The 12,898-nt window shown below is 48.5% G+C and overlaps 1 protein-coding gene across 1 annotated transcript; it reads left to right on the top strand.

The window, feature by feature from the left end:
- The first annotated feature begins 574 nt into the window (after nucleotides 1–574).
- KLK14 (kallikrein related peptidase 14) lies at nucleotides 575–4,818 on the top strand. The gene is made up of 5 exons (XM_047711924.1): nucleotides 575–617; nucleotides 1,469–1,640; nucleotides 3,548–3,801; nucleotides 3,940–4,076; nucleotides 4,666–4,818. The coding sequence occupies exons 1-5, from the start codon at nucleotides 578–580 to the stop codon at nucleotides 4,816–4,818; spliced, it is 756 nt and encodes a 251-aa protein (XP_047567880.1). The 5' UTR covers nucleotides 575–577.
- Nucleotides 4,819–12,898: the final 8,080 nt, after the last annotated feature.

Below are 12,898 nucleotides of genomic sequence, written 5' to 3'. Positions count from 1 at the left end.
TTCCTTCCCCTTCCCCATCTTTCCCTAGTCTCTCTCCCTCTGACTCTTCTCTCTCTGGCCTGTGTTTCTCTGACCCTATCTCTGGGTCATATGTGACTTCTCGTTCATTTCCCAGACTTCTCTGTGTCTCTGTCCCCCACCCCTCCCAGCACCTTCCCGTGAGACCCCCATCCTGTCCACCTTGCCCTGGGGTCCCCCCTCCCGAGGTTCCTCCCAGATTAAACACCATCACTGGGCGGGTTCTCATTAATGTTGTGGCTGCTTCTCTGGCCAGAGAGGGGAGGGAGGAGATAGGACAGGGAGCCCTGGAATAGGAACCGGGCTATAAAAAAAAAATGTCAGGAGAAGGGCAGGAGGCAGGGCCAGTTGCCCAGACCAGGATAAAAGGCCTCCACGGAGTGACAGGGAGGCAAGACACCACCGCCACGTCCTCCACACACAGAGGTACATCCATGTCTCCAAAGGTCTTGGTCTCTGTGTGAGGTCCTCTCTGTCCCTCAAACTCTGGGTTTCTTGCAGCCTGCTTCTCTCTCACTTTCTCTCTGCATTTGCCAGAACCCAACCCCCAGCCCCCAGAATGTTCTTCCTGCTGACAGCATTCCAGATCGTGGCTCTAGGTAAGACAGCAGTGGGGTCTGAGGTAAGGACAGTCCCCTGGAGATGCTGAGAAGAGATGGGGAGGGTTCCCAGGGACCCAGTGTACTCAGGGGTGACCTGGTGAGAAGGTATGGGTGTGGTTTTGGGGGTCTTGAATGAGGAGCCCTTAGGAGGGGGCCTGGGTTCTGAGTTGTGGAGATATCAGGAGATATGAGGGTACTGAAGTTGAAGGAGATGGGAAGAAATAAATGAGGACTTGTGGAGAACTGTCCAGTCCTGTCTGGGTTTTATTTAAAAGGAGGCTGCAATAAATAAATAAATATAAAAGGAGGCTGCAAAACTAACAGAAAGATGGCATGTTGTTGGCGGGGTAAGGGTGATGATAGGGGGTTGGAGGGTGGGCTCACAGGGAGGGGTGAGGATCGGCAGATGGAGTGGCTGTGGGGCAAGACAGTGGGAAGACGGTGGGTCCTGGGGGTGCCATATGAGTGTGAAGGCTGGAAAAAGGACAGGGATCTCCCTGAGTGTGTTCAAGAAAGGTTAATGGGGGGAATTGTGACACATTATGAGAAGTGATGATATAAACTACTCATGGGAGGATAAAATCAAAGGTAGTAGATATGTAAGAGCCCTGGATGAGGTGGCCATGGGATCAAGTGCTGTACTATGGAGGTGAAGGGGGGAGGTGTCGCCCGATAACGGCCAACATTTGGTGTATCTCACAGATCTCATACTGCGTGGGCAGACAGAGATGGGTGGTTTAGGGGGAGGTTATAAAAAGGGATTTGTGGGTCCCAGACGTCCTAGAGAGTTGGGAAGTGAAGAGCATTTGTTCATCTGCTTTCCCCACCCGACCCCTGCCTGTTCCTAGCCATGGCACAGAGCCAAAGGGATGAGAACAAGATAATTGGTGGTTACACATGCGTCCAGAACTCCCAGCCATGGCAGGCAGCCCTACTGGCAGGTCCCTTTCGTCGTTTCCTCTGTGGAGGGGCCCTGCTGTCAGGCGAGTGGGCCATCACTGCCGCTCACTGCGCACGCCCGTGAGTAATCCTCGCCCCCACTCTTGTGCCAAGTGATTCCAGAGTCTAGAGCCCCAGAGCTCAGTAAGAAACCCGAGCACTGTGTTGCACCTAATGTAGTAGCTGGGGCCTGGCTTGGGGTCTGGATAAGAGCCTAGAATTACCAACACAGCTCAGAATATGGAATCCAGCCATAAATCTTGAACTCGGTTTAGATTTTTTTTTTTTTAGATTTTATTTATTTATTTATTTAGAGAGAGAGAGAGAGAGAGAGAGAGCAGGGGGAAAGGCAGAGGGAGAGAGAGAATCTCCAGCAGACTCTAAACTGAGAGCAGGACTGAAGGCGGAGCTCAATCCCACCACCCTGAGGTCACAATCCCAGCCAAACCACGAGTCTGATGCTCAACTGAATGAGACACCCAGGTGCCCCTCGGTTTAGATTCTGAAAGCAGATTGACAGTTTAGAACCCATAGGCCAGTGTAGAGTCCCACACAAAAAGTAGAACCTAATATAATCTGGAGATCTATCTAGAGGCCAAGCTCTACGTAGAGACTAAGATTAGGAGCCCATTCCAGATTGGTGGTTCAGTCTAGGGCACGGTCTACATTCAGTAACTCAGGACACCTCTCAAAACTTAGAGTTCAAAGTCTAGTCCAGACCTGCAGTCCAGCCATAAATCCAGAACCCTGTTTACAGCTAGAACATCAGCTCAGAATGTAGAACAGACAGACCCAGAACCTATTCTAGAGGCAATGTTTAATTCAGAATCTAGTCTACAGCTTCTTTTTTAGCAGCTGGAACCCAAACTCTAAGCTAGTATCCAACTGCAGACCATAATCTGAAGCCCCATACAGAACTCAGAGCCCCTCCAAGAGTCTAGACCTAAACATAGAACCCAGATCCAAGAAAAGAGCCTGCCCAGTGCCTATAAACCAGATCTAATGCCATAAACTAAAGTTTGATGTAGAACCCAGAGCCCAAAACCTAGTGCAGAGTCTAGAAGGCAAAGCTGAGAATGCAAGGCAACATCTAGAAACTTGGATCCGAAGTTTCTGGAGCTCCATCTAGAAGCCAGAGCTCAACCTGAGGTCAAGGGCTCGGACCAGAGTCTAGAAGCAAGAGCCCAGACCATAACTGTAATTCCATTTGAAACCAAGCCTAACTAAGAATCAAGAACTCAGGCTGATGTTTAGGACCCTAACCTCAAACACAGAGCTCAAGCCATTGTCTAAAACCCAGGTCATAAACCAAAACTTAAGCAGGAACCCAGAACTCAACCTAGCAACTTAGAAACTGAAGCTTGTATCCATGTCCAGAATCCATTGCTCAATCTAGAATTGAGACTACCCTAAGACTAAGAGCTCAAATCAACATTCTAGAACCCAGACTCAAACCATAATGCAGAGCTCAAAATAGAACCCACAGCCTATCTTAACACCAGAAGCTCACACCCATATCTAGAAAGTATGCCATGATCCATAAGCAATCTAGAAAGCCCAGATCCTAGCTTAGACTCAAACGTTCAAAATATCTAGAACCCAGGGGCCAGGCTGGGACCAGGATGGAGCCTCCCTGGAGCCTAGTCCAGGATATCAATCCTGATTTAGAGCCTAGAGCCATAGCCCAGACTCTCACTTGGAATTCAGAGCCTAGAACCCAACACTGAGCCAAGAACTCGCAATTATCACCTTACACCCAAGCCAGAAAGCAGAGCATAGCTCAAAAGAGGAAGGGGTGGATGGTAGGATCGGCCCAAGAGAGAATGCCCAGGTTGTGGGAAAGAAGAGCACCGGAGTCCATCAAATGCTCCATAAGCAGTTCAGACTTGTGGAAAATTCATCACCAGGGAAGAGAATGGGGCCAGAGGGTGGGGAGGGGTCTCCAGGTCAGATCCTGAGCAGTGCAACTTTTGGGGTTTATGGGCCAGGATACTTCACGTAGCCCTGGGCAAGCATAACCTGAAGAACTGGGAGACCACTCAGCAGGTGCTACGTGTGGTTCGTCAGGTGCCACACCCCCAATACAACTCCCGGACTCACAATAACGACCTGATGCTGCTGCAGCTGGAGCGGCCCGTTCGGCTGGGGAGGGCAGTGAGGCCCATCACCATAGCCAGCTCCTGCGCGAGCCCAGGAACCCCCTGCCATGTGTCGGGCTGGGGCACCACATCTAGCCCCGTTGGTGAGTACTCCCACATTCTGGGAAGGAAGGGCTGGGGGGCCTGGACTCCTTGGTCTGAGGGAGGAGGAGGTCAGTCCCCGGACTCCTGGTTCTGCTGGAAGGTAGAACCCTCACTTGTAACCCTTCTGTGCCCCCCAGTCAGTTACCCCAACTCCCTGCAGTGTGTGAACATCAACATCTCCTCGGATCAGGAGTGTCGGCGGGCTTATTCCCAAGCCATCACTGCTGGCATGGTCTGTGCAGGTGTCCCCCAAGGTGGGAAGGACTCCTGTCAGGTGAGGCCCAGGAGGAGAGTTGGGGGAGGGGGATTGTTTGGGGCTGGGACTTGGGTTTCAAAGGATCTCAGGAGCATGAAAATCAGCAGAGGCCTCCCATAGACTGAGAGAGATTGTAACAGATGGGCTGCCTGCTAGTTGTACACCCTTGGATAACAGACCTAATCCCCCTGTGCCTGAGTTTACTAATCTGTCAGGTGGGGGTAGCACCTAGGGGAGGTGGTGGAAAGAGGTGGTAATGCATGGAAAGCAGTGGTGCTCTCATTGTTGTTATTACATATGGGTACTGGGAAATCTGTGCTCAGGGACTCTAGAGACCTTAGCCCATCCCTGAGAGGTGACTCCAGAGACGGGGAGATAAAGAAGCATACACAGTTTTCTAGAGCAGCGTAGTGAGCCCCAAGAGGCAGAGATAGCAGGAACCAGGGAAGAGGGAAGGCAGTGACCCCAACCCTTCCGGCTGATATCTCCAGAGCCCTGCCAGGGCTCTCAGCCCACCTCCTTCCTCACCTTTGCCTCTTGGGTTTTCCACACCCATGCCTCTGACCATCTGTCCATGGGTCTCTCCATTTCGGCCTCTCCCCTTTAGGGTGACTCGGGGGGACCCCTGGTGTGCAAAGGACAGCTCCAGGGCCTTGTGTCCTGGGGGATGGAACGTTGCGCCCTTCCCGGCTATCCTGGAGTCTATACCAACCTGTGCAAGTACCAAACTTGGATCCGGAAAACCATACGGGGCAAATGATTGCTGGTGTAACTGAACACCAGCCCATCTGCTTCCCCAGATATTGCTCTCTCCACACCAAGACCCCGGGGTCCCAGCCCCCAGCCCCTCCTCCCTCAGACCCAGAGTCCCAGCCCCCAGCCCCCTTCTCCCTCAGACCCGGGGTCCTAGTCCCCAGCCCCTCCTCCCTCAGACCCAGGGGTTCTAGCCCTCATCCCCCTCCTCCCTCAGGCCCCCAACCCTCCTCCCTCAGACCCAAGAGTCCTGACCCCCAGCCCTCTCCTCCTTCAGACCTGGGAGTCCAGGCCCCCAGTCCCCTCCTCCCTCAGACCCAGGAGTCCTGGCCCCCAGCCTCTTGATCTGGACTCCTGACCCAGAACTCTCCTTTCCAGAGAAGTTCCTTCAGGATTTCTCTCCACACCCCCACAATATCATTATTCAAGGACCCTTAGGTACAGATATAGGAACACGAAAGCACAAAACTTGCACCATACCCCAAAGAAGACATTTTTCAAAACTCTTAGTGTCTCTAAAAACCAGATAAACAGGGGCGCCTGGGTGTCTCAGTTGGTTAGGCATCTGCCTTCGGCTCAGGTCGTTGATCCCAGGGTCCTGGGACAGGGCCCCACATCAGGCTCGCTGCTCAACAGGAAGTCTACTCCTCCCTCCCTCTGCCGCTCCCCCTGCTTGTCCTCTCTCTCTCACTCTCTCTCTGTCAATAGATAAATATAATCTTTAAAAAGAAATAAATTAATTAAATAAAAATAAAAAACAGATAACTAATAATAAAAATTGAAGAATCCTAAATTCCATTCATTGGTTCATTTACTTCATCCTATGGCTATGCCTACAGTGGCTTCATGGTGCCCAGCCAGGAACTGTGTTCCTGACAAAGGCTGAGTGGGGTGCGTGTTGCTCTCTGGGGGCACTCCCCAGCCACAGTGTCTGGTGTGGAAGAAGGAAACACAAGTCTTGCAGCCTGACCCTAAGCAAGACTGCCCTCCCTGAGCCTCAGCTCTGAGTCCTGTGAGCAGACACTGCTGATGTCCATGGTAGGGAGGGCAAAGACTGACTCTGTTTCTTAGAAAACCCTATGCATATAAAAAGGTCCTCTTTTTCCTAATCAGATCTCAGGTGAAGAGAGTTGAGTTAATCACCCTCTGGAGTTCAAGTTCTGGCAGAGACCTGCTCTCATTTTATTTCTTTATTCCATCTGTCATCCCTGACTCCAGTACCCTCCCTCCCCACAGGCACCAACACAAATGGCCCTGAATACCGTGCATCATTGCAAAACATGCCTCATCACAAGCTATTGCTTCTAATTTACATGAAGCCATTGTGTTAGGAATCTCATTCTCTTTCTTATATTCACCAAAGATGATTTTTTGGGCCCCTACAGTACACTAGCCATTGTTCTAAGTTCTGGAAGTTGAGCTCTGAACAAGCTAGATGAATCTAAATGCTTCCCCTCACTGAGCTTAGACTCCAGCAGGAGGTGACAGACAAGAAACAACAAACATAATTTAAGAGTAAAGTACAGGGGCACCTGGCTGGCTCAGTCTATGGAGCATACAACTCTTGATCTGGGGGTTGTAAGTTCAAGCCCCCATGCTGGGTGTAGAGATTACTTAAAAAAATAAAACCTTTAAAAAATAAAATAAAAGTAAAGTAAAGAAGAGAGTGCCGGAACCAGCTCATACCAGCCCCCATAAGAGCCAATTGGCCAATCTTTAGGAATTTTGAGAGCCAGGTGGTAAACACAACCATTATTAAAAATTAAATTACATGAACTTACAGTTAAATATGAATATTAAAAAGAAGGCCCATAAATATTCAACATTCATTAATTCCTAATTATTTTCACTAATATTTATTCTTTGAAGTTATGTTTGTCTATTGTATTACATCAGTAACAGTGAGCTCTTCACATCTCTTTCCAATTCTGTGCCCAGTGACATTGCACTGGTAGGTTGATATCAGCCCAAGGAGGAGTATTTACACCACAGAAAATGGTAAAAACTTTTTTGGTTAAATCCTTACCAGCACAGCACAGGACAGGTCTGCCTAGGAAAGACCCAATGATGCCGTTTCCTCATGGTTCTGCGCTGGGATACTGCAGAGCTCAGCTGGAGTAGAAGCCAGTGTGGTCTCACCAGTGTTCACTTGTTCTCTTGTGGGGGGCAGCACAGGACCTAAGAGTTCTCAGGTGGTGGATCTGGGACCCACGTGGTTACAGCAGCTCCAACAATTGTTGGGACATGGAGGCTGCACCTTCTGTCCCAGGGATGCAGACACACCTTGGCTCTCATATGTAGCAGCCATACAAGCTCTGTGGAGGAAATGGGACAAGAGCGGCTGTGTCCTGGGATAGATTTGGGGCCCTAGTGAGGTGAAGACACAGCCCATGCTGTGATTCTTAGCCTACATTCAAAAAGCTAAATAAGAATAGTTTCAATCAAAGATTAATTTAACCTGATTTCCCAACTGTGCCCCACAATGTGATGGTTGAGTACCACACTTTATTGCTTCTCATATGCACACTGCTTCACATTTTTCACAATTCTGAAATCAGGAGGCATCTTAGTATCTTCGCTTTATATCATAATTTAATTGACAGCTTCTTTCTCTATCTCAGAGGTATGCAAAATAATAGTGCAAATACAATCACCAACGTCTTAAGTTTGATGATATGGGATACATGGAAGGCAGGTGTCAGTGAGGAGTCAGGCTGAGGTATTTCTTTTTCAGTTGTCTCTATGCCCAACATGGGGCTTGAACTCACAACCTTGAGATCAAGAGTCACATGCTCTACTGACTGAGCCAGCCAGGTGCCCCAAGGTTGAGATATAAAATATAAGGTCTTATTCCACCAAACACTGTGTTAACAACCTCTCCATGTTGCCATTTGCTCATTTAATTTATTGCTTTTCATTGCTAGAGTGTTCTCCATCTGCACTGCCCAATATGGTAGCCACTGGCCACACACGCTCCTTTAATTTTTAAATTAAAATTGGCTAAATTTAATATATGTTAAGATTCCATTCCTTAGCTGTTCTTGCCACATTCCCAGTGCTCAGTAACTGTATGTGGCTAGTGGCTGCCATTTTGGACAGTACCGATAAATGGAGCATTTCCACCATCACACAAACTTCCATTGGTGAGCACTACTCTAGTCTATACCCTTGCTTCTCAAAGTGGGGTCTAGGGAACAGCAGCACCGGAATTACCTGGAGCTTGTAGAGGTCAGAGTCTTGGGCCCCACCCCAGTCCAAATGAACCAGAACCTGCATTTTAATAGGATCCTCAGGGACACAAAGCATATTAAAAGTTTGAGAAGGACCAACTTACTGTAGACGTCCACCACATTTAACTACCCAGTTCTTTAAGGATAGACACTTGGGTTCCCTTCACTAACCAGCCATAGTGCAATGACTATTTGGGGATATGCCCCTTACGTGCCTATAGAAGACTTCTCTGGAATATACACAGAAGTGGGATCATTGGACCAGAAGACCCACTCTTGATTAATTGCACCAAGAACTGGCAGGTTTTTGTCTAGATTAGAAGATTCCTGTCTGCCCACACCCTCAGCAATGCTTTAAGTTCATTCTGCAAATGTAAGTCACATCCGCATGTAACATACATGAATATACATTAAATTTTATTGACTATTTGTCTTTGTTCAATATTTTTTGAATATTCATCCAGCAAAGAGTCATTGCATTTTATGACAGATAAGCAAAACAGATAAGCACCTCTGCCCCAAGGAAACTCACTTTGAAAGGAGAGGCACACAGGAAATACATAAATGAATAAGTAAAACACAAAGTATTACAGATGGGAGTGCCTTGGATAAAAGTCAAGCAGAATAAGGGGGATAGAGAATGTCAGAGGAGGGATTTTAAGTAGGTGGTTGTGGGTTAACTCGGCAGGCCTGGGTTGTCCAAAAGCTGTACAGAAAGAAAGGTTTGGCCCTTTCCAGTTCTTCTGCCTGTAACAGTGTCTTTGTTGACCCGCCTTCCTCATGCCTGATAGTCTCTCCTAATAAAAATGACATGGTAGAAGCCTTGGGGCATGTTGTTTCTGTTTGGCCTCTGGAGGCGCTAGAGAGTAAGGTCAGCCATGCAAGGGGACAGCCATGTGCCTGACCCCCAGTTGAAAACCCCGAACACCAAGACTCAAGGGAGCTTCTCAGGTTGGCAGTACCCTGCATGAGTTACCACACATCGCTGCTGGGAGAAGAAGCACTGCGTGCCTAACTCCACGGAGAGAGTTATTCCGAATCTCATGGCTGGGCTCTCCCACACTCTGCCCTGTGCGCCATTTTCCTCTGCTTCTTTGATGCTATATTTGTACGTGTAATAAACTGAAACCACCAGTATAGCAGCTTCTCTGGGTTCTGTGAGTCCTTCTAGTGATCCGCTGAACCTGTCCTGGGAATTCCCAGCTACAGTGGTCATGAAAATCTTCAGAGAGAGGAGGACAAGAAGGGAAGAAACTATGCAGACATGTGGCTTGGACGAGGCTCTGAGAGGGTGCCTGGCATGAAATGGGCTGGCAGGCAGGAAGAGACGGTGGATGATGTCTAGAGACTTGTAGCCACCATTAGGAAATGGGACATTCACTCTGAGTGATGTGGGAGGAAGGGTTTTGAGAAGAGGACTGACCTGCCCTGACACACATTCTCTTAAAAGGTCACTCTGGCTGCTGTGTCAAAAATAGGGTGTAGGTGGACAGGCCAGAAACATGGAGCCCAGATAGGAAATTTGCAATAATCCAGGTGGGAGATGACAGTGGCTGGGAGGGCCCAGGCAGCAAAGGTGGAGGGTGAGTTGAGAAATGGTTAGATTTGGGATCTATTTTGAAGGCAGAGCTGATGGGGTTCAATAATAAGATGGATGTGTGAGAGAAGGAATCCAAAGGAGAGACGAAGGTTTTCACTTCTGAGGGCTGGAACAATGGAGAGACCACCGATGGAGATCAAGACTGCTAGAGGAGCCTTCTTGGGTTTGGACCTGCAGATGTGAAGCAGACAGTTGTATGTCAAATTGAGAGTTCAGGAGCAAGGTCTGGCTGGAGACTTAAATTTGGGAGTCGTCAGCATGTAGATGGTATTTAAAACCACCAGGCCTGATGAGATCACCGAGGGAGTGAGTGTAGACAGAGGAGAGAAGAGGACCAAGTACCGAGCCCTGCAGTACTCCGCCATGTAGAGACAGGACAGGAGAATGCAGCACCAGACGCGGGTGAGGAACAGCCACTGAGCTATGAGAAAGACCAGGAGGAGGGTGAAGTGTCCCAGAAGCCGAGGAAAAATCTCTCTGAAGGAACAGGGAGTGATCCACTTGTTATACGCTGCTGATAACTCAAGTAAGATGGGTTCAGCAACACCGAAGTTACTGGTGCCCTTGACATGGGTCTGGCTGGTGGAGTCGTGGGGGAGAAAGCCTGCATGGAGTGGGCTCAAGAGAGAGCAAGAGGACAGGAGTTGCAGACAATGAGTGTAGCCAACTTTTTAGAGAAGAATTGTAGTCATGGGGAAAAGGAAATGGGCCCCCCCCCCCAAAAAAATGCTGAAGGAGAGCCTGAAGGCTGAGAGGTTTCCTTTCTTGTTCTTAATTCCTTTCATGAAACATGGGAGCAATTGCAGCATGTTCCTATGTTAATGAGACCGCTGGCTGGGGAAGAACAAAAGGGATGCAGACAAGGGAGCTCAGAAGAGCTGGCTGGAACAGTGTTCCCAGGGAGGTGAGAGGGACGGGAGATCAGGCACAAGTGGACAAGTGGAGGGTTCTGTCTATAGGAGAGGAGGCAGAGGATGTGGGCACAGACACAGGTAGGTGGCAAGACTGACCTTTCTAGTTTTTGCTATTCTGATGGGTGAAAAGTGGTTTGCTGTTGCTACACAAGAAAGATGGTGACTAGGGTGACATCCTTCCCAGCATGGACCCAGCTCTAGAGAAGAATTCATGGGTTTCCACTTAGTGTGCACCTTTCGCTCCAAGAGCGCAACTCCAGTTTCTCACCAGGCTTCTCCATCTCTACATCTTCATGCCTCTCTCTCCCTCTGCATTCCCTCTGCCCTCTCCCACCCACCCTTTCTTTCTGTCTCTCTGTATTTATCCCCTAGTGTCTTTCTCTGTCTCCCCCTCCCTTCAGGTTTGCATCGGGGCCTCTCCTCTGAGCCTGGGTGTGGGACCAACTTTCTCATCCCAGCCAGCACTTCCAACCAGAACTTCCAGTCCTTGCTTGACAAAGAACCCCATTTTGAAGCCAAGCAAGGGTGGGGCCTCCAGAAACCTCAGGCTACCTCCATTTCCAGCTTTACTTAACAAGCACATTTGCGGCCCTTGGTCTGTGTCAGGCTCTCATCTAAGCACCTTCAAATATTAACTCATTTAACCCTCCTCAATGAGGCATGGAGATCCTATGCTGTTGAAGGTGCCATTTTGCAAATAGGGACTCTGAGGCACAGAGTGGCCATGTCAGTTTAATTCATGCCACTTAAACAGTCTAGCTCCAGTCTCAGTTCTGAACCACTAGGGACACTGCCTCTTTTTCTAGTCCTTTCTCCAGCTCTGCCCCCTGTTGGGGGAAAGACCCTGATCTATGAGCCAGTACACCTGCATTTGGTCTAGTTGTGTGATTTTGGCAGCTCATTGCCCTCCGTGGGCTCCAGCTGCCTTACTGATCCAGTGAGGGGATGGAATGCAGCCAACTCTTGGTGGACCCATGACTTCACTTCAATGTGAGTCAGCCAACCTAAGTCCAGGCCTAATGTCATCACTGACCTCATATTCATCCCAAAGCAAACGCCAAAGCCAGCCACCCCCACTCCAGGTTTCCAGCCCTTCCCAAGCACAAAAGGCTTTTCTGAAGTGTGGACACAGGCCACAAGAGGGCATAAGTACCCTGACTTCCCACACAAGCTTGTCAGTCACCTCACTTAACCCACATCCTCTCCTCCTGCATCTCCCCTCCACCCAACCTGAACTCAACACTACTCAAAAAGAGTGAATTCAGTGCCCACTCTGGGGCCAACCTTGTAAGGTGGGGGGTATTTCAAGGTGGGGAAAGACAATGCTCTGTCACCTTGAAAGGAACTCACAGCTATGAACCAGCCCACTCCCAACAAAACCCTATCCCAACACAGACACTCAACCTCACATCTAGTCCTCATTATTACCATCTCCCCCCTACACCAGCTCAGTTATATTTCAACACTTCCCTTCCAAATCCTCATTTTGGCTCCATCGCTAACCCCAACCCAATAGGACTCCATCAACATTCTTATCCTCAGATCCTTCTCATCCAGAACTCCTATCCTCAAAACCAACTCCTTACCCCATCCTCTCCCTGTGTCTCTTCTCCACAAGCTCACTTGCATTCCAAATGTTACCATCAGACCCATCCTAAACCTGTCCACAAACTTTTGTTCCTAATGTAGGGAAAAACATGAAAGACTTTGAGATGGACCCAACAGATGTCTCTGATGGAAAATTAAATGGGTTATCTGATTTTACGGAGTCTCTGCTTCTATTATTGTCTTTGAGCTACTTTACAACTCCATAAATCATAGACAGCTGATAGCAATGCAAATCATTCTTGTCCGTACTGTGCAAATGAGTGTTGGCAGGTGGAAGTATAATCAATTTCCCTCCCCCCACCGATGTAGAATAAACCAGTTTTGTATCTATTTATAAATTCATTTCAGCATTCCTTATTGCCTCTACCTGTGTGGTTCTTTGTAATATCTTACCAGCTCCACTGTTTATTAATAAATCAAAATATTTGATGTTTATCATATATATATGTGTGTGTGTGTGTGTGTGTGTGTGTGTGTGTGTGTGTATGAGAATCATGGTTAGATGCTTCTTAAAAGTTTATCTTTAAAAAAAAAACAACTTACTTTTGACACTAGATTTGGTCCCTAAATCCAAACTTAAACTCCTCCAGTATGGACTACACCAATTTTGATATGAACCCTCTCTCTGCCCATCTTAATCCCTTATCCTTAGGACACCACAGCTCTCTCTCCAAACTTAATCTGATCCCCATCCCTGGCTTTCTTCCAAATTCTGACCCCACCTCTGCCCTCCTT

The sequence above is a fragment of the Lutra lutra genome, chromosome 17 (genome assembly GCF_902655055.1).
Source record: "Lutra lutra chromosome 17, mLutLut1.2, whole genome shotgun sequence".
Classification (NCBI taxonomy): Eukaryota; Metazoa; Chordata; class Mammalia; order Carnivora; family Mustelidae; genus Lutra; species Lutra lutra.
This window is presented reverse-complemented; position numbering and strand designations above follow the sequence as displayed.

What these genes read in the sequence shown, in the direction of transcription:
- KLK14 (XM_047711924.1), top strand. Translation starts at nt 578, where the DNA reads ATGTTCTTCCTGCTGACAGCATTCCAGATCGTGGCTCTAG. An exon ending in ATTCCAGATCGTGGCTCTAG is followed by an intron (nt 618 to 1,468) that starts GTAAGACAGCAG and finishes GCCTGTTCCTAG; the next exon opens with CCATGGCACAGAGCCAAAGG. An exon ending in CACCACATCTAGCCCCGTTG is followed by an intron (nt 3,802 to 3,939) that starts GTGAGTACTCCC and finishes TGTGCCCCCCAG; the next exon opens with TCAGTTACCCCAACTCCCTG.